At 53.8% G+C, this 26,668-nt stretch overlaps 1 protein-coding gene across 2 annotated transcripts; it reads right to left on the bottom strand.

The window, feature by feature from the left end:
• On the bottom strand, nt 1–26,668 carry LOC142906537 (uncharacterized). 2 transcript variants are annotated; one of them, XM_076054562.1, is made up of 6 exons: nt 26,557–26,668; nt 20,169–20,262; nt 16,984–17,088; nt 12,019–12,102; nt 10,655–10,974; nt 1–2,267 (listed from the first exon to the last, which is right to left on the bottom strand). In XM_076054562.1, exons 2-6 carry the CDS (start codon nt 20,260–20,262, stop codon nt 93–95), a joined length of 2,778 nt encoding a protein of 925 aa, XP_075910677.1. In that variant the 5' UTR covers nt 26,557–26,668; the 3' UTR covers nt 1–92. The 2 variants fall into 2 exon arrangements, with proteins under 2 accessions (XP_075910677.1, XP_075910678.1); XM_076054563.1 differs by having other exon boundaries at nt 5–2,267; nt 16,984–17,082.

Genomic DNA, 26,668 nt, shown 5'->3' with positions numbered 1-26,668 from the left:
CGGTTGCGACCGACCGCGACGGCCGCCCCCGGCAACTCCCAACCCCCGCCGCCGCCGCCGCCGCCGCCGCGGCCCCGGCCGCCCCCCGCCGGTCACTCGGCGCCCGGCAGGAACGGGCAGAGGGCTCGGTTGTAGCGCAGCAGCAGCACCTCCTCGAACTGCTCGTCGCTCATGGCGCCGTCGCCGTCGCCGCCGCCGCCGTTGTCGTCGTCGTCGTCGTCGTCGTCGCGGGCGGGCGACAGCGGGCGTCCCCCCCGCGTGAACAGCCTCTCGGCGGCGGCGCCCGAGGGCAGCGCGGCGTTGCTCCGCGCGAAGATCCGCCGCACCGTCGGGTACTTCTTGAGGCACGCGAGCGACTCGTCCGTGTCCCGCAGGTAGTCGCCGACCTCCTCCTCGGCGCACGCCGGGCCGCCGCCGCCGGCGGCCCCCGCGCGCCGCCGCCGCCGGCGATCCCTCGACGCGAAGCAGAAGAAGCCGTCCTCCGAGTCGCCCTCGGAGTCGCTGCTCGCGGGCCGCGGGGCGGCGGAGGCGGGGGGCTCCGCCTCCGCCGCCGCCTCCGCCGCCGCCTCCTCCGCCAGCAGGGCCCTGACTTCGGCGGCCTTCTCGGGCGGCACCCAGAGCAGCCGGAACTTGGGGAAGGTGACGGCGGCCAGGGCGGCGTCGCGGCTCGCGAAGCAGCCGCGGAAGCGGCGGTCGATGGCGCCGACGATGGCGTCGACGAGGGCGGCCGCCAGCCGGAGGCTCGGCCGCCTCTCCGCCAGCTTGGCCTTGAGCGCGACGAGCGTGGGCAGCACGTAGCCGTAGTAGCAGCGCGTCTCCGAGCGGAAGAGTTCGGCGGCGTGCGCCAGCGGCCGCAGGACGTCCACCAGCTCGCGCAGCAGCAGCAGCTCGCCGGCGTCCAGGCGGCCCACGCCCAGCGCGTCGCACGCCAGCGCCAGCCGCCCCTCGGCGAGCGCCGCCAAGCGCCGCAGCGCGCGGTGCTCCGAGAGCCAGCGGGACGCCGACGGCGCCCACGGGGGCATGGCCGCCACGTCCCGCAGCGCGTCGGCGCCCGGCGGCACGGGGGCCCCCGCGCGCCGGTGCAGCCGGGCCCAGACGGCGGCGCACTTGGCCATGGCGCCCCGGTAGAGCGTCCGCGTGGGCGACCGCCGCAGCTCGTCGTGGACGTCCCGCGTCGCGATCGCGTCGAGCGTTCGCGACGCGCAACGACGCAGCGGCCACGGACACCGCGGCCGCCGCTCCTCCTCCTCCTCGGCGTCCGCGCGGCCGTCGTCGCCGCCGCCGCCGCCGTCGTCGTCGTCGTCGTCGCCGTAGCCGAGGATGGAGGCCACGTCCTCGAACGTCACGGCGTCCGGGGCCGCGTCCGCGTCCGCCGCCGCGCCCTCGCCGGCCTCCCGGAAGGCCTTCCCCGCGGCCGAGCCGTTGCCCGTCACGAGCGAGCGCACCTTGGAGGCGACGCCGAACGCCTCGGCCGCCTCCCGCAGCTTGGCGGCCACCTCCGCCCCCGCGGGGCCCCCGCCGCGGAGCCTGGCGCAGGCCAGGGCGGCCGAGCGGCGCTCCAGGGTGCCCCTCTCGATCCAGTGGCACGTGACGGCCAGGTAGCGGCGTCCCGGGCGGCCCCACACGTCGGCCGCGGCGCAGACGTCGCGCGCCTCGCGGAGGCCGGCGAGGAGGGCCCGGCGCGTCTGGTGGGCGGCCTGGCGCACGAGCGCGGCGAGGGCCGCGGGGGCCATGACGGCGCGGCCCGGCTGCAGGCCCCGGACGAGGCGCACGAAGGAGGGCCGCTCGAGCAGCGAGAAGGGCTGCACGTCGTCCACCACGAAGTCGAAGAGCAGCGAGTCGACCCTCTTCTGCGTCGCCGACGCCGCCGCCGGCTTCGCGGCCGCGGCGGCGGCCTGCGCCCGCGGCCGCTTCGCCGGACGCTCGCCGGTCGGCGGCGGGCGGCCGGCGGACGAGGAGAAGTCGCCGACGCCGTCGCCGCCGCCGCCGTTGATGTCGTCGTCGTCGTCGCCGCGGCGGCCGTGGTGGCGGTGGTGGAGGCCGTGGTGGAGGCGGTGGTGGAGGTGGTGGTGCCGCGGGTCCGGGTCGGCGACGCGGTCGGCCGGGCACGCGGGCGCGCCGGCGTCGCCGGGGGTGGCGTAGGAGGAGGAGGAGGCGGCGGCGGCGGCGGCGGCGACCGCGGCCGCGGCGGCGGCGGCGGCGGCGGCGTGGCGCTTGCGGGACGGATTCTCGGCCACGCGCACCGCGTAGGCCGTGGGGTGCACCCTCTGGCGTGGGGGGCGAGGCGGTGCGAGAGGGTGGTTGTGTGGGTGTGTGTGGTTGTGTGGGTGTATGTGTGGTTGTGTGGGTGTGTGTGTGTGTATGTGGGTGTGTGTGGTTGTGTGGATGTGTGTGGTTGTGTGTGGTTGTGTGGGTGTGTGTGTGGTGAGTGTGGGGGTAGTTGTGTGAGTGTGTGTGGTTGTGGGTGTGTGTGTGGTTGTGTGGTTGTGGGTGTGTGTGGTTGTGTGGTTGTGGGTGTGTGTGTGGTTGTGTGGGTGTGTGTGTGGTTGTGTAGGTGTGTGTGGTTGTGTGTGTGTGTGTGTGGTTGTGTGCGTGTGTGTGCGGTGAGTGAGGTGGGGGGGTGCAGGAGAGAGGCGCGTTCACGGTTAAGACCTTCGGACTTCCCAGAAGGCGTCGTCCCTGTGAGCGTCGCACCTCCGCTACGACCTCTGCAGGTAGCCTCTGGGCGCACTTAGCCTGGCGCTGCACGGAGAGCGGTCCGTCGCGAACCTCGCAACGCACAAAGCGCTTGCCGCACGTGCACCACACGGTGGACAGCTCGCCGCTGACCTCGCCAACGAGTATCAACCACGCTCTTTGGTTATTTCGGGTAGAAAATAAATAGATCACGAAGTTTCGATCGCAACACAGGCGACCGTCTTCAGGTGAGAGAGAGAAAGCTGCTGAAACGGGGGTCTTCCGTAGGCCTGAGATTGGTGCAGCCTAAGGTGTGAGAGGGCGGGGCTAGAGATGGTCTCCCTGAGGCTGTGGAAGTGGCTATTGTATTGTGGGAGATTAGCATGTCAATGTAGCATCGGTGGCTTGCCTAGCATGTCGCACCATCGGTGACTTGTCTAGCATGTCGCACCATGGGTGACTTGTCTAGCGTGTCGCACCATCGGTGACTTGTCTAGCGTGTCGCACCATCGGTGACTTGTCTAGCGTGTCGCACCATCGGTGACTTGTCTAGCGTGTTGCACCATGGGTGACTTGTCCAGCGTGTCACACCATCGGTGACTTGTCTAGCGTGTCACACCATCGGTGACTTGTCTAGCGTGTCGCACCATGGGTGACTTGTCTAGCGTGTCGCACCATCGGTGACTTGTCTAGCGTGTCGCACCATCGGTGACTTGTCTAGCGTGTCACACCATCGGTGACTTGTCTAGCGTGTCACACCATCGGTGACTTGTCTAGCGTGTCACACCATCGGTGACTTGTCTAGCGTGTCACACCATCGGTGACTTGTCTAGCGTGTCACACCATGGGTGACTTGTCTAGAGTGTCACACCATCGGTGACTTGTCTAGCGTGTCGCACCATCGGTGACTTGTTTAGCGTGTCGCACCATCGGTGACTTGTCTAGCGTGTCGCACCATCAGTGACTTGTCTAGCGTGTCACACCATCGGTGACTTGTCTAGCGTGTCGCACCATCGGTGACTTGTCTAGCGTGTCAAACCATCGGTGACTTGTCTAGCATGTCGCACCATCGGTGACTTGTATAGCGTGTCACACCATCGGTGACTTGTCTAGCGTGTCACACCATCGGTGACTTGTCTAGCGTGTCACACCATCGGTGACTTGTCTAGCGTGTCGCACCATCGGTGACTTGTCTAGCGTGTCACATCATCGGTGACATGTCTAGCGTGTCACACCATCAGTGACTTGCCTAGCATGTCGCACCAACGGTGACATGTCTAGCGTGTCACACCATCGGTGACTTGTTTAGCGTGTCGCACCATCGGTGACTTGTCTAGCGTGTCACATCATCGGTGACATGTCTAGCGTGTCGCACCATCGGTGACTTGTCTAGCGTGTCACACCATCGGTGACTTGTCTAGCGTGTCGCACCATCGGTGACTTGTCTAGCGTGTCACACCATCGGTGACATGTCTAGCGTGTCGCACCATCGGTGACTTGTCTAGCGTGTTGCACCATCGGTGACTTGTCTAGCGTGTCGCACCATCGGTGACATGTCTAGCGTGTCACACCATCGGTGACTTGTCTAGCGTGTGACACCATCGGTGACTTGTCTAGCGTGTCACACCATCGGTGACTTGTCTAGCGTGTCGCACCATCGGTGACTTGTCTAGCGTGTCGCACCATCGGTGACATGTCTAGCGTGTCGCACCATCGGTGACATGTCTAGCGTGTCACACCATCGGTGACTTGTCTAGCGTGTCACACCATCGGTGACTTGACTAGCGTGTCACACCATCGGTGACTTGTCTAGCGTGTCACACCATCGGTGACTTGTCTAGCGTGTCACACCATCGGTGACTTGTCTAGCGTGTCACACCATCGGTGACTTGTCTAGCGTGTCACACCATCGGTGACATGTCTAGCATGTCGCACCATCGGTGACTTGTCTAGCGTGTCACACCATCGGTGACTTGTCTAGCGTGTCACACCATCAGTGACTTGTCTAGCGTGTCACACCATCGGTGACTTGTCTAGCGTGTCGCACCATCGGCGACTTGTCTAGCGTGTCACACCATCGGTGACTTGTCTAGCGTGTCGCACCATCGGTGACTTGTCTAGCGTGTCGCACCATCGGTGACTTGTCTAGCGTGTCGCACCATCGGTGACTTGTCTAGCGTGTCACACCATCGGTGACTTGTCTAGCATGTCGCACCATCGGTGACTTGTCTAGCGTGTCACACCATCGGTGACTTGTCTAGCGTGTCACACCATCGGTGACTTGTCTAGCGTGTCACACCATCGGTGACTTGTCTAGCGTGTCGCACCATCGGTGACTTGTCTAGCGTGTCGCACCATCGGTGACATGTCTAGCGTGTCACACCATCAGTGACTTGCCTAGCATGTCGCACCAACGGTGACATGTCTAGCGTGTCACACCATCGGTGACTTGTTTAGCGTGTCGCACCATCGGTGACTTGTCTAGCGTGTCACATCATCGGTGACATGTCTAGCGTGTCGCACCATCGGTGACTTGTCTAGCGTGTCACACCATCGGTGACTTGTCTAGCGTGTCGCACCATCGGTGACTTGTCTAGCGTGTCACACCATCGGTGACATGTCTAGCGTGTTGCACCATCGGTGACTTGTCTAGCGTGTTGCACCATCGGTGACTTGTCTAGCGTGTCGCACCATCGGTGACATGTCTAGCGTGTCACACCATCGGTGACTTGTCTAGCGTGTGACACCATCGGTGACTTGTCTAGCGTGTCACACCATCGGTGACTTGTCTAGCGTGTCGCACCATCGGTGACTTGTCTAGCGTGTCGCACCATCGGTGACATGTCTAGCGTGTCGCACCATCGGTGACTTGTTTAGCGTGTCACACCATCGGTGACTTGTCTAGCGTGTCACACCATCGGTGACTTGACTAGCGTGTCACACCATCGGTGACTTGTCTAGCGTGTCACACCATCGGTGACTTGTCTAGCGTGTCACACCATCGGTGACTTGTCTAGCGTGTCACACCATCGGTGACTTGTCTAGCGTGTCACACCATCGGTGACTTGTCTAGCGTGTCACATCATCGGTGACTTGTCTAGCGTGTCACACCATCGGTGACTTGTCTAGCGTGTCACACCATCAGTGACTTGTCTAGCGTGTCACACCATCGGTGACTTGTCTAGCGTGTCGCACCATCGGCGACTTGTCTAGCGTGTCACACCATCGGTGACTTGTCTAGCGTGTCGCACCATCGGTGACTTGTCTAGCGTGTCGCACCATCGGTGACTTGTCTAGCGTGTCGCACCATCGGTGACTTGTCTAGCGTGTCGCACCATCGGTGACTTGTCTAGCGTGTCACACCATCGGTGACTTGTCTAGCGTTTCGCACCATCAGTGACTTGTCTAGCATGTCACACCATCGGTGACTTGTCTAGCGTGTCGCACCATCGGTGACTTGTCTAGCGTGTCGCACCATCGGTGACTTGTCTAGCGTGTCGCACCATCGGTGACTTGTCTAGCGTGTCGCACCATCGCACCAACGGTGACTTGTCTAGCGTGTCGCACCATCGCACCATCGGTGACTTGTCTAGCATGTCACACCATCGGTGACATGTCTAGCGTGTCACACCATCGGTGACTTGTCTAGCGTGTCACACCATCGGTGACTTGACTAGCGTGTCACACCATCGGTGACTTGTCTAGCGTGTCACACCATCGGTGACTTGTCTAGCATGTCACACCATCGGTGACTTGTCTAGCGTGTCAAACCATCGGTGACATGTCTAGCATGTCGCACCATCGGTGACTTGTCTAGCGTGTCACACCATCAATGACTTGTCTAGCGTGTCACACCATCGGTGACTTGTCTAGCGTGTCGCACCATCGGTGACTTGTCTAGCGTGTCACACCATCGGTGACTTGTCTAGCGTGTCGCACCATCGGTGACTTGTCTAGCGTGTCGCACCATCGGTGACTTGTCTAGCGTGTCGCACCATCACACCAACGGTGACTTGTCTAGCGTGTCGCACCATCGCACCATCGGTGACTTGTCTAGCATGTCACACCATCGGTGACATGTCTAGCGTGTCACACCATCGATGACATGTCTAGCTTGTCCCACCATCGGTGACTTGTCTAGCGTGTCGCACCATCGGTGACTTGTCTAGCGTGTCGCACCATCGGTGACTTGTCTAGCGTGTCACACCATCGGTGACTTGTCTAGCGTGTCGCACCATCGGTGACTTGTCTAGCGTGTCACACCATCGGTGACTTGTCTAGCATGTCGCACCATTGGTGACTTGTCTAGCATGTCGCACCATCGGTAACTTGTCTAGCGTGTCACACTATCGGTGACTTGCCTAGCGTGTCACACCATCGGTGACTTGTCCAGCGTGTCACACCATCGGTGACTTGTCTAGCGTGTCACACCATCGGTGATTTGTCTAGCGTGTCTCACCATCGGTGACTTGTCTAGCGTGTCGCACCATCGGTGACTTGTCTAGCGTGTCACACCATCGGTGACTTGTCTAGCGTGTCACACCATGGGTGACTTGTCTAGCGTGTCACACCATCGGTGACATGTCTAGCGTGTCGCACCATCGGTGACTTGTCTAGCGTGTCACACCATCGGTGACTTGTCTACCATGTCACACCATCGGTGACTTGTCTAGCGTGTCACACCATCGGTGACTTGTCTACCATGTCGCACCATCAGTGACTTGTCTAGCGTGTCGCACCATCGGTGACTTGTCTAGCGTGTCACACCATCAGTGACTTGTCTAGCATGTCACACCATCGGTGACTTGTCTAGCGTGTCACACCATCGGTGACTTGTCTAGCGTGTCACACCATCGGTGACATGTCTAGCGTGTCGCACCATCGGTGACTTGTCTAGCGTGTCGCACCATCGGTGACTTGTCTAGCGTGTCACACCATCGGTGACTTGTCTAGCGTGTTGCACCATCGGTGACTTGTCTAGCGTGTCGCACCATCGGTGACTTGTCTAGCGTGTCGCACCATCGGTGACTTGTTTAGCGTGTCGCACCATCGGTGACTTGTCTAGCGTGTCACACCACCGGTGACTTGTCTAGCGTGTCACACCATCGGTGACTTGTCTAGCGTGTCACACCATCGGTGACTTGACTAGCGTGTCACACCATCGGTGACTTGTCTAGCGTGTCACACCATCGGTGCCTTGTCTAGCATGTCACACCATCGGTGACTTGTCTAGCATGTCACACCATCGGTGACATGTCTAGCATGTCGCACCATCGGTGACTTGTCTAGCGTGTCACACCATCGGTGACTTGTCTAGCGTGTCACACCATCAGTGACTTGTCTAGCGTGTCACACCATCGGTGACTTGTCTAGCGTGTCGCACCATCGGTGACTTGTCTAGCGTGTCACACCATCGGTGACTTGTCTAGCGTGTCGCACCATCGGTGACTTGTCTAGCGTGTCGCACCATCGGTGACTTGTCTAGCGTGTCGCACCATCGCACCAACGGTGACTTGTCTAGCGTGTCGCACCATCGCACCATCGGTGACTTGTCTAGCATGTCACACCATCGGTGACATGTCTAGCGTGTCACACCATCGATGACATGTCTAGCTTGTCCCACCATCGGTGACTTGTCTAGCGTGTCGCACCATCGGTGACTTGTCTAGCGTGTCGCACCATCGGTGACTTGTCTAGCGTGTCACACCATCGGTGACTTGTCTAGCGTGTCGCACCATCGGTGACTTGTCTAGCGTGTCACACCATCGGTGACTTGTCTAGCGTGTCGCACCATTGGTGACTTGTCTAGCATGTCGCACCATCGGTAACTTGTCTAGCGTGTCACACTATCGGTGACTTGCCTAGCGTGTCACACCATCGGTGACTTGTCCAGCGTGTCACACCATCGGTGACTTGTCTAGCGTGTCACACCATCGGTGACTTGTCTAGCGTGTCTCACCATCGGTGACTTGTCTAGCGTGTCGCACCATCGGTGACTTGTCTAGCGTGTCACACCATCGGTGACTTGTCTAGCGTGTCACACCATAGGTGACTTGTCTAGCATGTCACACCATCGGTGACATGTCTAGCGTGTCGCACCATCGGTGACTTGTCTAGCGTGTCGCACCATCGGTGACTTGTCTAGCGTGTCACACCATCGGTGACTTGTCTACCATGTCACACCATCGGTGACTTGTCTAGCGTGTCACACCATCGGTGACTTGTCTACCATGTCGCACCATCAGTGACTTGTCTAGCGTGTCGCACCATCGGTGACTTGTCTAGCGTGTCACACCATCAGTGACTTGTCTAGCATGTCACACCATCGGTGACTTGTCTAGCGTGTCACACCATCGGTGACTTGTCTAGTGTGTCACACCATCGGTGACTTGTCTAGCGTGTCACACCATCGGTGACTTGTCTAGCGTGTCACACCATCGGTGACTTGTCTAGCGTGTCACACCATCGGTGACTTCTTTAGCGTGTCACACCATCGGTGACTTGTCTAGCGTGTCACACCATCGGTGACTTGTCTAGCGTGTCACACCATCGGTGACTTGTCTAGCGTGTCACACCATCGGTGACTTGTCTAGCGTGTCACACCATCGGTGAATTGTCTAGCGTGTCGCACCATCGGTGACTTGTCTAGCGTGTCACACCATCGGTGACTTGTCTAGCGTGTCGCACCATCGGTGACTTGTCTAGCGTGTCACACCAACGGTGACTTGTCTAGCGTGTCGCACCAACGGTGACTTGTCTAGCGTGTCGCACCATCGGTGACTTGTCTAGCGTGTCACACCATCGGTGACTTGTCTAGCGTGTCACACCATCGGTGACTTGTCTAGCATGTCACACCATCGGTGACATGCTAGGCATGTCACCGATGGTGTGACATGCCTAGCATGTCGCGGTATCGGTGACTGAGCGTGAAGGACATCCCGGCCCGACAATACAAAGACATCCAACCTAATAATGCAACTCAGAGAGTCGGCTAAAATCGCAGGAAGGATGTAAACATCACGGCAGGTTAAGACTTTACCTGGATAATCACGTCCTTCCAATGATTGCTCAAACTTCTCGGTTGAAGCCGTGTCTGTGTTTGTATATCTGGATGGCTTCGTGAACAAATCCCTGATGGTGGCCCGAGGTTTTTCCCGGGTCGCTTCGTCGACCGACGTGGACGTTACCGAAGGAACCAAAGAGTGTGGATTCGTGCAGTCGCGAAAGCTTCAGATCAACATTGAACCATCGCAGCAGCAGAAGCAGCGGCTTCTGGATGGATAGCGAAGAAATCGCGCGGCACTTTCAGGTGATATTCACACTGCACTATACACTACACTATACACTACACTACACACCACACTACACACTATATACTACACTACACACTATACACTGCACTATACACTACACACTACACTATACACTACACACTGCACTGCATACTACACTACACACTACACTACACACTACACTATACACTGCACTACACACTACACTATACACACTACATACTACACTATACACTTTTATACACTACACTATACACTACTACACACTATACACTACACTAATGACGCTGACGCCGATGGTAACGACGACGCCGATGATGACGATGACGATGACGCTGATGATGATGACGCCGATGATGACGATGACGCCGATGATGATGATGATGATGACGCCGATGATGACGATGACGCCGACGATGACGATGACGCCGATGATGATGCTGACGCCGATGATGACGATGACGCCGATGATGATGATGACGATGACGCCGACGACGACGCCGACGACGACGACGACGACGACGACGACGACGACGACGACGACGATGATGATGATGATGATGATGACGATGACGCCGACGACGACGACGATGATGATGATGATGATGACGATGACGCTGACGATGACGCCGATGATGAAGACGACGACGACGACAACGACGATGGTGTTTCCCGGTGGCCACCACCTCGAGGTGCTTCTTGAGGTTGGAGGTGGAGTCCTTGGAGGTGGAGAGGATCTTGTGGCGAGGCCTGCACAGTTTGCACTGCACCAGGATGTTCTTGCCCTTGGCCTCCTGGAACACGAACAGCGACTCGAACTTCCACGTTGAGAAGGCGCCCACGGCACAGCCGCCAACGCCGTCACCGCCGCCAACGCCGTCACCGTCACCACCGCCGCCACAGCAACCGGCACCGCCGCCACCGCCGCCGTCACCGCCACTGCCGCCGCCGCCGTCACCGCAAGCGGCGGCCGCTAGCTCCATGCTCACCACGCCCAGCAGTGGGGCTGGGGGCACGGTGAGGGGGAGGGAGGGGAGGAGAGAGTTTAAGGTCCCCCCCTGTGTAGGCCCCACACACAGACAACACCACACACAACTACACACAACACACACAACACACCACACACACCACACACACCACACACACCACACACACCACACACCACACACACACACACCACACACCACACACACCACACACACACACAACACACACAACACACACACAACACACACCACACACAACACACACACCACAACACACACACACCAAACACACAGACAACACACCACACACACACCACACACACACACAACACACACACCACAACACACACACACAACACACACACCCCACAACACACCACACCACACACCACACACAACACACCACTACAGGAGCAGGTGGAGCGTGGAGCAGGTAAAGGTCGGTCCACACGCTCCGCTGGTGGTGGTGAGGGCGGTGGTGATGGTGGTTGTGATGAGAGCGATGGTGGTGGTGGTGAAGATGGTGGTGGTGAAGATGGTGGTGGTGAAGATGGTGGCGGTGGTTGTGATGAGAGCGACGGTGGTGGTGGTGGCGGCGATGGTGATGGTGGTGGTGATGAGAGCGATGGTGGCAATGGTGGTGGTGGTGGTGGTGAGGGCGGTGGTGGTGATGAGGGCGGTGGTGGTGATGGTGGTGGTGATGGTGGTGGTGATGGTGGTGGTGGTGATGGTGGTTGTGATGAGAGCGATGGTGGTGGTGATGGTGGTGGTGATGGTGGTGATGAGGGCGGTGGTGGTGATGGTGGTGGTGACGGTGATGGTGGTGGTGGTTGTGACGGTGATGGTGGTGGTGATGATGATGGTGGTGATGGTGGTGGTGGCGACGGTGGTGGTGGCGACGGTGATGGTGGTGGTGGCGACGGTGATGGTGGTGGTGATGATGATGGTGGTGATGGTGGTGACGGTGATGGTGGTGGTGATGGTGGTGGTGGCGACGGTGATGGTGGTGGTGATGGTGATGGTGGTGGCGACGGTGATGATGGCAGAGCCGACTGCCTCCTGACCTTCGCCGCTCGCCTCCAGCTCCACCTCCACCTCGGCCAAGCTCTGAGACGAAGTGTGGTCACACACGGCCACCTCCGAGTGGCCTGGACACACACACACAGACGCACACACACACACACAGGTGTAGATAAACACACACAGTGTAGACACACACACACACACACGTGTAGACACAGACACACGTGTAGACACACACACACACAGTGTAGACACACACATAGTGTAGACACACACACACAGTGTAGACACACACACACAGTGTAGACACACACACACAGTGTAGACACACACACATGTGTAGACACACACACAGACATAGTGTAGACACACACAGACACAGTGTAGACACACACACACAGACACAGTGTAGACACACACACACGTGTAGACGCACACACACAGTGTAGACACACACACACAGACAGTGTAGACACACACACACACACACGTGTAGACACACACACACACACGTGTAGACACACACACACATGTAGACACACATAGGTGTAGACACACACACGTGGAGACACACACACACGTGTAGACACTCACACACACACACACGTTATTATGGACACACACAGTGTAGACACACACACACACAGACACAGTGTAGACACACACACGTGTAGACACACACACACACATGTAGACACACATAGGTGTAGACACACACACGTGGAGACACACACACACACACACGTGTAGACACACACACAGTGTAGACACACACACAGACACAGTGTAGACACACACACACAGTGTAGACACACACACACGTGTAGACAAACACACACACACATGTAGACACACATAGGTGTAGACACACACACGTGGAGACACACACACATGTGTAGACACAGACACACGTGTAGACACACACACACACACGTGTAGACACATACACACACGTGTAGACACACACACACACACGTGTAGACACTCACACACACACGTGTAGACAACAACAACAACAACCGCCATTCGCCACTAAGTGGCGGTAAAGTCACCACGACGCTTGTGCCAGGCCATGTGCACCTTGAGGCCACGTGAAGTGTCGAACGCCCGCGGGCAGGAGGTCACGGGACAGACCCAGCAGGTGCCACGGGTCGACTGACTGAGATGACTGGCTGATGCACCACCTGTGCCCCCTACTGTGCCAACTCGCTGTGCTTTAGCCACCCGGTGCTCCGCTCGTTGTTGTGAGCGTCGCTCCTCCGCCCTCCGTTATTGTTGGAGGGCGATTACCTCCAACTGCCCAGTAGCATCCTTCACGAGCCTCCTCCACAGAGGCCGATCCTGACACTGCTGGTACCAGTCATCGGCAAGTTCCTCAGCTCCACGTCCTCCTGTACCACATCACTCCATCTCTTCTCTAGCCCGTGCCGCGCCCGTTTAGCCCCCTCAATCTGGCTGAACAAAAGCTGTTTCGGCATGCGGTGGCTGGGCATGCGGGCTACATGACCCAGCCAACGCAGCCTTGCCTTCCGGAGGAGCTCACCGATGGGACCTTGCCAAGATCTTTCAAGGATTTGTGAGCTCCTCACACAATCCAGCCTGGTTAAACCCAGGATGGATCGTAAGCAGGCCAGCCTAAATGTTTCCAACCGGCGAAGATGCTCCATTAAGGGGGTCCATGTTGTGCAAGCGTAGAGAAGGGAGGGAATGACCGTGGCCGAGAAGACCTGAAGCTTAGTGCGGAGCGACAGACCAGGTAGCTTCCACACAGCGTTACGCAAAACCGATGAAAAGATATTGCCGCTCGACTGATTCGGAGTGAGACCACTGCTGTTAAACTGGAGCCGGTCATAAGCACACTGCCCAGGTATGGGAAACTCTCCACTCTCTCCACAACTGCCCCATCACCGATGGGGAGTTGTGGGGGTGGAGTGTCCGATGGTACAAAATACCCAGGCAGGTGCTTAGTTTTGGTGGGGCTGATGGTAAGGCCTCATCTCTTAGTGGCACGCTCCAGTCTCAGCAGCAGCGTCTCCAACTCCTCCTCTGAATGAGCAGCTATTACCAAATCATCGGCATACATAACGTGGTTGAGCAATAGGGAGCCATTCTTTGACCGCACCCGGGCATCGATCAGCCTCCCATTATATCTGTACCAAATGGAGATTCCCCCGGTACAGCTATTGCAGGCTTCACGAACTACGTGGTCAAAATAGATGTTAAATAATGTGGGAGCCAGAGGACATCCCTGTCGCACCCCAAGGTGTACAGGGAATGGCTCTGACTCCCAGCCACGTAGTTTTACCCGGGCCCGCTCACCATCATGAAGGTTCTTAATGTTCGTGAGCAGAGGGTCAGGGACTCCAAAAGCACAAAGAACAACCTAGAGCCCAGGCCTACTGATGGTATCATAGGCCTTGACCAGGTCAATAAAGCGGAGATGTAGGTCTTGTTGGAATTCCCTATACCTCTGCTGTAGCAGACGGACAGAAAATATGGCATGTGTGCAGGACCGCCCTTTCCTGAAACCACATCGGGGCTCCACAATCCTCTCCTCAGCATGCCTGGCAAGGCGATGTTGAATAATCCTTGCCAGGACCTTTCCCGGCACACTGAGGCGTGAGATGCCCCTGTAGTTGTTACAGGGCATCCTTCCAATCCTGCGGAACCCATCCAGTGGTCCAGACTGTTGCTATGATGTCATATAGGTCAGTCTGTGCACAAACGCCACCCTCCCTCAGCATTTCGCTTGGGAGATCATCTCTGCCCGCTGCCTTTCCTGGTCTCAGACTCCGGATCGCCTTCAGGACTTCCTCAACAGTTGGTACTTCAGCCAGCCCCTCACTGGGGGTGACGTCTTCCAATATTTGAGGCATCGCAGCCTCAGCAGGGACATCCTCACTTTGTGCCACGATGTTTTCCTGGCTGAGGGATTTTCCCTCCCCCAGGACCTCACAGAAATGCTCAGCAAATCTGCAAACCTGTTCCTGGGGGTCGGAGATTGGATCACCGTTTTTTCCCCGAATGATGGTAATAGGTGTGGCGCTGCAGGTTACTTTTTTGATGGAGTTAAATAGAGATTTGTGATCGTGGGCCACTGAGGCAGACTCCATCTCCTCAGCAACCCACGACCACCACCCATCCTTGCAGCGCCTCACGGCTCTCCGAACCTCTGAGCGAAGGCTGCGGTAAGCCTCCTCATTCTCTGACGTGGGATTCTGTAGCCGATGACAGTGGGCCTTGTCGCTTTTTCTGAACCATCCTGAACACCTCCTCTGTCAGCCAGGGTCTCTGGGGAGGTCTGGACCGCGTACCCAAAGCAGCCATTGCAGCTGCCTGAGTCACAGTCCTAAACCTCGCCCATTTACCCTCGACATCAGGAGGAGTGAGGGACGATGCCAACCCTAGCCACAAGCGATGATGAAATTCTCGCTTGCAACTTTCATCAGATAACTGAGACCAGGCCACTTTAGGTTGGAATGGGGTCCTGGGTGTACACCCACCGCCGGAGTGGAAGAATGGCAGGCGCATCTTACAGATGACTAGTCGATGGTCAGAGGGCAGATCAGCTCCACGGTAGGCCCTGGTGTCAAGGACATGGGCTCGCATCCGCTGGTCCGTCACTATTTAGTCCAGAAAATGTTCTTGCTTGGACCCGGCATACATTCATGATGTTGTGTGGATGCGCCGATGCCGGAACAGCGTGTTGGTAATTACAAGCCCATGGGCTGCACAAAAATCTAGCAGCCTCCTACCGTTGTTATTAAGCTGATCTGGCCCATGCCCTCCAATCACTCCAGACCAGGTGCCAGCATCATGACCAACTCGGGCATTGAAGTCACCCAACAAGATCACTATCCCGAGGGGCCACTTTAGCCAGTACCTGTGACATGAGGTCATAGAAGGCATCTGACTCATCGGCTTTGCCTGCATCCGTCCACGACCACCACTCCTCGCCTCCGGTTGATGGGAAGGTGAGCCCAAAGTAGCCTGGGGCTTACAGCTTCCCACACCTCACCGCCACGCTCCCACGCCCCCTTCATTCTTTTGTTCAAAAGAAGAGCCACACCCTGTTGTTTGGCAGTCTGCTACCCCGAGTAGCGGACTGTCCACCCCTCATCGTGGCAGGAGCCAGAACCGGTCCACCGGACCTCCTGAATTCCACAGAGATCCAGTTGGTACCGGTCCAGCTCCCGACAGAGCAGTGGCAGCCTCTCCTCCGCAGTGAGCATTCGAACATTCCACGTGGCCATCCGTAGTGGCTTTTCGTTGTTTCTGGAGGAGCCCCGAGGGTAGAGATTCAATCTCCTGGCTCCGCCAAATGGCGTTTGGCCAGGAGACGTCATAGACGCCTGTCCCCCCGGGGCCTCCGGCACAAGCTTATTAGTCACATTTAATTCGTGGTTTAGTGGTAATTTATTGAAGGTGGAGGGGTTACCAGCCCCTCGCACCCGTCCAGAGCCCCCCGTTTAGCCACTGTGGTGGTCACAGACGCCCATGAGGGGAGGAGCCAATCGGAATTGGCCCTCCCCCCACAGCACTGTCCACGACAGAGTTGCCCGTCCGGCACCGCGAGGAGGTAGGGGGTTGTTTTGCCGGTCTACACGTGTAGACACACACACACACACGTGTAGACACACACACACACACGTGTAGACACACACGCACACACGTGTAGACACACACACGTGTAGACACTCACACACACACACGTGTAGACACACACACGTGTAGACACTCACACACACACGTGTAGACACACACACACGTGTAGACACTCACACACACACACGTGTAGACACTCACACACGTGTAGACACACACAACAACAACAACCATTCGCCACTAAGTGGCGGTGACGTCAGCACGGCGCTCGTGCCAGGCTACGTGCACGTCGAGGCCACGTGGACAACGACGACGATGGTGGTGGACGGAGGGGCGACGGGGAGGGGGCGGGGTGACGAGGGGGCGTGGCGACGGAAGGGGGCGGGGCCTGCGCTTGTTACCTTGGTGAGGTCCGGCAGCTACTTGGAGGTGCGTGTCGAGGCAGCCCAGCTGGGCCTCCCGCTTCACGTAGGGGTTTTGGCGGATCCACGCCCTCACGTCTGCACCTCCACGGGGACAACATGGAAAGGTATGGAGGGAGGAAGTCTGTGGGCCTCTGTGTGGTGAGTCTGTGGGTCTCTGTGTGGTGAGTCTGTGGGTCTCTGTGTGGTGAGTCTGTGGGTCTCTGTGTGATGAGTCTGTGGGTCTCTCTGTGGTGAGTCTGTGGGTCTCTGTGTGGTGAGTCTGTGGGTCTCTGTGTGGTGAGTCTGTGGGTCTCTGTGTGGTGAGTCTGTGGGTGTCTCTGTGTGGTGAGTCTGTGGGTCTCTGTGTGGTGAGTCTGTGGGTCTCTGTGTGGTGAGTCTGTGGGTCTCTGTGTTGTGAGTCTGTGGTTCTCTGTGTGGTGAGTCTGTGGGTCTCTGTGTGGTGAGTCTGTGGGTCTCTGTGTGGTGAGTCTGTGGGTCTCTGTGTGAGTCTGTGGGTCTCTGTGTGGTGAGTCTGTGGGTCTCTGTGTGGTGAGTCTGTGGGTCTCTGTGTGGTGAGTCTGTGGGTCTCTGTGTGGCGAGTCTGTGGGTCTCTGTGTGGTGAGTCTGTGGGTCTCTGTGTGGTGAGTCTGTGGGTCTCTGTGTGAGTCTGTGGGTCTCTGTGTGGTGAGTCTGTGGGTCTCTGTGTGGTGAGTCTGTGGGTCTTTGTGTGGTGAGTCGGTGGGTCTCTGTGTGAGTCTGTGGGTTTCTGTGTGGTGAGTCTGTGGGTCTCTGTGTGATGAGTCTATGGGTCTCTGTGTGGTGAGTCTCTGGGTCTCTGAGTGGTGAGTCTGTGGGTCTCTGTGTGGTGAGTCTGTGGGTCTCTGTGTGGTGAGTCTGTGGGTCTCTGTGTGGTGAGTCTGTGGGTGTCTCTGTGTGGTGAGTCTGTGGGTCTCTGTGTGGTGAGTCTGTGGGTCTCTGTGTGGTGAGTCTGTGGGTCTCTGTGTTGTGAGTCTGTGGGTCTCTGTGTGGTGAGTCTGTGGGTCTCTGTGTGGTGAGTCTTTGTGTGGTGAGTCGGTGGGTCTCTGTGTGAGTCTGTGGGTTTCTGTGTGGTGAGTCTGTGGGTCTCTGTGTGATGAGTCTATGGGTCTCTGTGTGGTGAGTCTCTGGGTCTCTGCGTGGTGAGTCTGTGGGTCTCTGTGTGGTGAGTCTGTGGGTCTCTGTGTGGTGAGTCTGTGGGTCTCTGTGTGGTGAGTCTGTGGGTGTCTCTGTGTGGTGAGTCTGTGGGTCTTTGTGTGGTGAGTCGGTGGGTCTCTGTGTGAGTCTGTGGGTTTCTGTGTGGTGAGTCTGTGGGTCTCTGTGTGATGAGTCTATGGGTCTCTGTGTGGTGAGTCTCTGGGTCTCTGAGTGGTGAGTCTGTGGGTCTCTGTGTGGTGAGTCTGTGGGTCTCTGTGTGGTGAGTCTGTGGGTCTCTGTGTGGTGAGTCTGTGGGTGTCTCTGTGTGGTGAGTCTGTGGGTCTCTGTGTGGTGAGTCTGTGGGTCTCTGTGTGGTGAGTCTGTGGGTCTCTGTGTTGTGAGTCTGTGGGTCTCTGTGTGGTGAGTCTGTGGGTCTCTGTGTGGTGAGTCTTTGTGTGGTGAGTCGGTGGGTCTCTGTGTGAGTCTGTGGGTTTCTGTGTGGTGAGTCTGTGGGTCTCTGTGTGATGAGTCTATGGGTCTCTGTGTGGTGAGTCTCTGGGTCTCTGCGTGGTGAGTCTGTGGGTCTCTGTGTGGTGAGTCTGTGGGTCTCTGTGTGGTGAGTCTGTGGGTCTCTGTGTGGTGAGTCTGTGGGTGTCTCTGTGTGGTGAGTCTGTGGGTCTCTGTGTGGTGAGTCTGTGGGTCTCTGTGTGGTGAGTCTGTGGGTCTCTGTGTTGTGAGTCTGTGGGTCTCTGTGTGGTGAGTCTGTGGGTCTCTGTGTGGTGAGTCTGTGGGTCTCTGTGTGGTGAGTCTGTGGGTCTCTGTGTGAGTCTGTGGGTCTCTGTGTGGTGAGTCTGTGGGTCTCTGTGTGGTGAGTCTGTGGGTCTCTGTGTGGTGAGTCTGTGGGTCTCTGTGTGGTGAGTCTGTGGGTCTCTGTGTGGTGAGTCTGTGGGTCTCTGTGTGAGTCTGTGGGTCTCTGTGTGGTGAGTCTGTGGGTCTCTGTGTGGTGAGTCTGTGGGTCTATGTGTGGTGAGTCTGTGGGTCTCTGTGTGAGTCTGTGGGTCTCTGTGTGGTGAGTCTGTGGGTCTCTGTGTGATGAGTCTGTGGGCCTCTGTGTGAGTCTGTGGGTCTCTGTGTGGTGAGTCTGTGGGTCTGTGTGGTGAGTCTGTGGGTCACTGTGTGGTGAGTCTGTGGGTCTCTGTGTGGTGAGTCTGTGGGTCTCTGTGTGATGAGTCTATGGGTCTCTGTGTGGTGAGTCTGTGGGTCTATGTGTGGTGAGTCTGTGGGTCTCTGTGTGGTGAGTCTGTGGGTCTCTGTGTGGTGAGTCTGTGGGTCTCTGTGTGGTAAGTCTGTGGGTCTCTGTGTGGTGAGTCTGTGGGTCTCTGTGTGGTGAGTCTGTGGATCTCTGTGTGATGAGTCTATGGGTCTTTGTGTGGTGGTGAGTCTGTGCGTCTCTGTGTGGTGAGTCTATGGGTCTCTGTGTGGCGAGTCTATGGGTCCCTGTGTACTACACTATACACTAGTGCTGTACTAGTATACTACACTATACACTACACTGTACACCACACTACACACTAGTGCTGTACTAGTGACGAATTGGCCACGTTCTGTTTACACGACACAGACTCAGACTCGCACACAGAGAATCATAGACTCACACACAGACTCATAGACTCACACAGAGACTCGTAGACCCACACAAAGACTCATAGACTCACACAGAGACTCATAGACTCATACATAGACTAATAGACTCACACAGACTGATAGACTCACACAGAGCCTCATAGACTCACACAGAGACGAATAGACTCATACAGAGCCTCATAGACTCACACAGAGACTCATACATAGACTCACACAGACTCATAGACTCACACAGAGACTCATAGACTCACACAGAGACCCATAGACACACACAGAGACCCACAGACTCGCACAGAGACCCAGAGGCTGGCACAGCGACAGGCAGCGGGAGGGAGGATGACCTCTGGCCGGGTGCGAACCTGCACCTTTCATGCTCAGGCCCGGCCACATCCTGCAGCTCTCCCCATCGTCCTCCAGTTTCACGGACACCTCGTCCGCCGTGCCCCCCGTCACGTCCATCTGTGGTGCGGGGCAGCCGGCGAACCGGGCAGGCGAGAGAGAGGGAGGGGGGGACAAGGCGGGTTTGGTGAGACGCCGTTCACACGCTGATGCAGACGCAACACCCCCACGCCCCCCATCTCTCTCTCTCCATCTCTCCGTCTCCATCTCTCTCTCTCCATCTCTCTCCATCTCTCTCCATCTCTCTCTCTCTCCATCTCTCTCTCTCTCTCTCCATCTCTCTCTCTCCATCTCTCTCTCTCCATCTCTCCGTCTCCATCTCTCTCTCTCCATCTCTCTCCATCTCTCTCCATCTCTCTCTCCATCTCTCTCTCTCTCCATCTCTCTCTCCATCTCTATCTCTCCCCATCTCTCTCTCTCCATCTCTCTCCATCTCTCTCCCCATCTCTCTCCCCATCTCTCTCCCCATCTCTCTCTCTCCATCTCTCTCTCTCCATCTCTCTCCATCTATCGCCATCTCTCTCCATCTCTCTCTCCATCTCTCTCTCCATCTCTCTCCCCATATCTCTCTCCCCATCTCTCTCCCCATCTCTATCTCTCCATCTCTCTCTCCATCTCTCTCTCCCCATCTCTCTCTCCATCTCTCTCTCTCCATCTCTCTCTACCCCCATCTCTCTCCATCTCTCTCCATCTCTCTCTCCATCTCTCTCTCCCCATCTCTCTCTCCATCTCTCTCTATCTCTATCTATCTCCATCTCTCTCCATCTCTTTCTCTCCATCTCTTTCTCTCCATCTCTCTCTCTCCATCTCTTTCTCTCCATCTCTTTCTCTCTCCATCTCTCTCTCTCTCTCCATCTCTCTCTCTCTCCATCTCTCTCTATCTCCATCTCTCTCTATCTCCATCTCTCTCTCTCCATCTCTCTCTCCATCTCTCTCTCTCCATCTCTCTCTCTCCATCTCTCTCTCTCCATCTCTTTCTCTCCATCTCTCTCTCTCCATCTCTCTCTCTCCATCTCTCTCTCCATCTCTCTCTCTCCATCTCTCTCCATCTCTCTCTCTCCATCTCTCTCTCCATCTCTCCCCATCTCTCCCCATCTCTCCCTCCATCTCTCTCTCCCCATCTCTCTCCCCATCAATTTCTCCATCTCTCTCTCCATCTCTGTCCATCTCACTCCAGACGGATGATGATGAGAGAGATGATGATAGATGATGATGAGAGATGATGATGAGAGAGATGATGATGAGAGAGATGATGAAGAGAGAGATGATGAGAGAGAGATGATGATGAGAGAGATGATGATGATGATGAGAGAGATGATGAGAGAGATGATGAGAGATGATGAGAGAGATGATGATGAGAGAGATGATGATGAGAGAGATGATGATGAGAGATGATGATGAGAGAGATGATGATGAAAGAGATGATGATGATGAGAGAGATGATGATAGATGATGATGAGAGAGATGATGATGAGAGAGATGATGATGAGAGATGATGATGATGATAGATGATGAGATAGATGATGATGATGAGAGATGATGATGAGGGAGAGAGATGATGATGATGAGGGAGAGAGATGATGATGAGAGATGATGATGAGAGAGATGATGATGAGAGAGATGATGATGAGAGAGATGATGATGAGAGAGATGATGAGAGAGATGATGAGAGAGATGATAGATGATGATGAGAGATGATGATGAGAGAGATGATGATGAGAGATGATGATGATGATGAGAGGTGATGATGAGAGATGATAATGAGAGATGATGATGAGAGATTATGATGAGAGAGATGATAATGAGAGAGATGATGATGAGAGATGATGATGAGAGATGATGATGAGAGATGATGATGAGAGATGATGATGAGAGATGATGATGAAAGATGATGATGAGAGAGATGAGAGATGATGATGAGAGATGATGATGATGAGAGAGATGAGAGAGAGAGAGATGATGAGAGAGAGATGATGATGAGAGATGATGAGAGATGATGATGAGAGAGATGATGATGATGATGAGAGAGATGATGATGAGAGAGATGATGATGATGATGAGAGAGATGATGATGAGAGAGATGATGATGAGAGAGATGATGAGAGAGATGATGAGAGAGATGATGATGAGAGATGATGATGAGAGATGATTATGAGAGAGAGATGATGATGAGAGATGATGATGAGAGAGATGATGATGAGAGATGATGATGAGAGAGATGATGAGAGAGATGATGATGATGATGAGAGAGATATGATGAGTGAGAGATGATGATGAGAGAGATGATGATGATGAGAGAGATGATGATGAGAGATGATGAGAGATGATGATGAGAGAGATGATGATGAGAGATGATGAGAGATGATGATGATGAGAGATGATGATGAGAGAGATGATGATGAAAGAGATGATGATGAAAGAGATGATGATGAGAGAGATGATGATGAGAGAGATGATGATGAGAGAGATGATGATGAGAGATGATGATGAGAGATGATGATGAGATAGATGATGAGATAGATGATGAGAGAAATGATGATGAGAGAGATGATGATGATGAGAGAGATGATGATGAGAGAGATGATGATGAGAGATGATGATGAGAGATGATGAGAGATGATGATGAGATAGATGATGATGAGAGAGATGATGATGAGAGAGAGATGATGATGAGAGAGATGATGATGATGAGAGATGATGATGAGAGAAATGATGAGATAGATGATGATGATGATGAGATATGATGATGAGGGAGAGAGATGATGATGAGAGAGATGATGATGAGAGAGATGATGATGATGATGAGAGATGATGATGAGAGAGATGATGAGATATGATGATGAGGGAGAGAGATGATGATGATGAGAGAGATGATGAGAGGTGATGAGAGAGATGATGATGAGAGAGATGATGATGAGAGATGATGATGAGGGAGAGAGATGATGATGAGAGAGATGATGAGAGATGATGAGAGAGATGATGATGAGAGAGATGATGATGAGAGAGATGATGAGAGATGATGAGAGATGATGAGAGAGATGATGAGAGATGATTATAATGAGAGAGATGATGATGATGATGAGAGATGATGATGAGAGAGATGATGATGAGAGAGATGATGATGAGAGAGATTATGAGAGAGATGATGATGATGAGAGAGATATGATGAGTGAGAGATGATGATGATAGAGATGATGATGATGAGAGAGATGATGATGAGAGATGATGAGAGATGATGATGATGAGAGATGATGATGAGAGAGATGATGATGAAAGAGATGATGATGAGAGATGATGATGAGAGAGATGATGATGAGAGAGATGATGATGAGAGATGATGATGAGAGATGATGATGAGATAGATGATGAGATAGATGATGAGAGAGATGATGATGATGAGAGAGATGATGATGATGAGAGAGATGATGATGAGAGAGATGATGATGAGAGATGATGATGAGAGATGATGAGAGATGATGATGAGATAGATGATGATGAGAGAGATGATGATGAGAGAGATGATGATGAGAGAGATGATGATGATGAGAGATGATGATGAGAGAAATGATGAGATAGATGATGATGATGAGATATGATGATGAGGGAGAGAGATGATGATGAGAGAGATGATGATGAGAGAGATGATGATGATGATGAGAGATGATGATGAGAGAGATGATGAGATAGATGATGATGATGAGATATGATGATGAGGGAGAGAGATGATGATGATGAGAGAGATGATGAGAGGTGATGAGAGAGATGATGATGAGAGAGATGATGATGAGAGATGATGATGAGGGAGAGAGATGATGATGAGAGAGATGATGAGAGATGATGAGAGAGATGATGATGAGAGAGATGATGATGAGAGAGATGATGAGAGATGATGAGAGATGATGAGAGAGATGATGAGAGATGATGATGATGATGAGAGAGATGATGATGATGATGAGAGAGATGATGATGAGAGAGATGAGAGAGAGAGATGATGATGATGAGAGATGATGATGAGAGAGATGAGAGAGAGAGATGATGATGAGAGAGATGATGACGAGAGAGATGATAGATGATGATGAGAGATGATGATGAGAGAGATGATGATGATGAGAGATGATGATGATGAGAGAGATGATGATGATGATGAGAGAGATGATGATGAGAGATGATGATGAGAGAGATGATGAGAGATGATGATGATGAGAGATGATGATGATGAGATGATGATGATGAGAGAGATGATAGATGATGATGAGAGATGATGAGAGATGATGATGAGAGAGATGATGATGAGAGATGATGATGAGAGATGATGATGGGAGATGATGAGAGAGATGATGATGAGAGATGATGATGAGAGATGATGAGAGAGATGATGATGAGAGATGATGATGAGAGATGATGATGAGAGATGATGATGAGAGAGATGAGAGATGATGAGAGAGATGATGAGAGAGATGATGAGAGAGATGATGATGAGAGAGATGATGATGAGAGAGAGATGATGAGAGAGATGATGATGAGAGAGATGATGATGAGAGAGATGATGATGAGAGAGATGATGATGAGAGAGATGATGATGAGAGAGATGAGAGATGATGAGAGAGATGATGAGAGAGATGATGATGAGAGAGATGATGATGAGAGAGATGATGAGAGAGATGATGATGAGAGAGATGATGATGAGAGATGATGATGAGAGAGATGAGAGATGATGAGAGAGATGATGAGAGAGATGATGAGAGAGATGATGACGAGAGAGATGATAGATGATGATGATGAGAGAGATGATGATGAGAGATGATGATGATGAGAGATGATGATGATGATGAGAGATGATGATGAGAGAGATGATGATGAGAGAGATGATGATGAGAGAGATGATGATGAGAGAGATGATGATGAGAGAGATGATAGATGATGATGAGAGAGATGATGATGAGAGAGATGATGATGAGAGAGATGATGATGAGAGATGATGATGAGAGATGATGATGAGAGAGATGAGAGATGATGAGAGAGATGATGAGAGAGATGATGAGAGAGATGATGATGAGAGAGAGATGATGATGAGAGATGATGATGAGAGATGATGATGAGAGATGATTATAATGAGAGAGAGATGATGATGATGAGAGATGATGATGAGAGAGATGATGATGAGAGAGATGATGATGAGAGAGATGATGATGAGAGATGATGATGAGAGAGAGATGATGATGAGAGATGATGATGAGAGAGATGATGATGAGAGATGATGATGATGATGAGAGAGATGATGATGAGAGAGATGATGATGATGAGAGAGATGATGATGAGAGATGATGATGAGAGAGACGATGATGATGAGAGATGATGATGATGAGAGAGATGATGGTGATGATGATGAGAGAGATGATGATGAGAGATGATGATGAGAGAGATGATGAGAGATGATGATGAGAGATGATGATGATTATGAGAGATGATGATGATGAGAGAGATGATGATGAGAGAGAGATGATGAGAGAGATGATGAGAGAGATGATGATGATGAGAGAGATGATGATGAGAGAGATGATGATGAGAGAGATGATGATGATGAGAGAGATGATGATGATGAGAGAGATGATGATGAGAGAGATGATGATGAGAGAGATGATGAGAGAGATTATGATGAGGGATTATGATGAGAGAGATTATGATGAGAGAGATGATGATGAGAGAGATGAGAGATGATGGTGAGAGAGATGATGATGAGAAATGATGATGAAAGAGATGATGAGAGAGATGATGATGAGAGAGAGATGATGATGAGAGAGATGATGATGATGAGAGAGATGATGATGATGATGACAGATGATGATGAGGGAGATGATGATGAGAGAGAGATGATGATGATGAGAGATGATGAGAGATGAGAGAGAGATGATGATGAGAGATGATGAGGATGAGAGAGATGATGATGAGAGAGATGATGATGAGGGAGATGATGAGAGAGAGATGATGATGATGAGAGATGATGATGAGAGATGATGATGATGATGATGAGAGAGATGATGATGACAGATGATGATGAGGGAGATGATGATGAGAGAGAGATGATGATGATGAGAGATGATGAGAGATGATGAGAGATGAGAGAGAGATGATGATGAGAGATGATGAGGATGAGAGAGATGATGATGAGAGAGATGATGATGAGGGAGATGATGAGAGAGAGATGATGATGATGAGAGATGATGATGAGAGATGATGATGAGGGAGATGATGATGAGAGAGATGATGAGAGAGATGATGATGAGAGAGATGATGATGATGATGAGAGAGATGATGATGATGAGAGATGATGATGAAGATGATTGCAGCACTTACAAGGCGATGCTGATTTCGGGGACTTCCCCTTTGGACTCGGAGCGTAGAGGAGACGATCTCTTGAGGGAGACTTTAAAACGCCGAGACGATGGTGGTGGTGGTGGTGGTTGTT

This window comes from Petromyzon marinus, chromosome 66 (assembly GCF_048934315.1).
Source record: "Petromyzon marinus isolate PM22_M1 ecotype Great Lakes invasive population chromosome 66, UKy_Petmar_22M1.pri1.0, whole genome shotgun sequence".
Classification (NCBI taxonomy): Eukaryota; Metazoa; Chordata; class Hyperoartia; order Petromyzontiformes; family Petromyzontidae; genus Petromyzon; species Petromyzon marinus.
The sequence above is the reverse complement of the archived record's forward strand: the minus strand, read 5'-3'. Positions and strand labels throughout refer to the sequence as shown.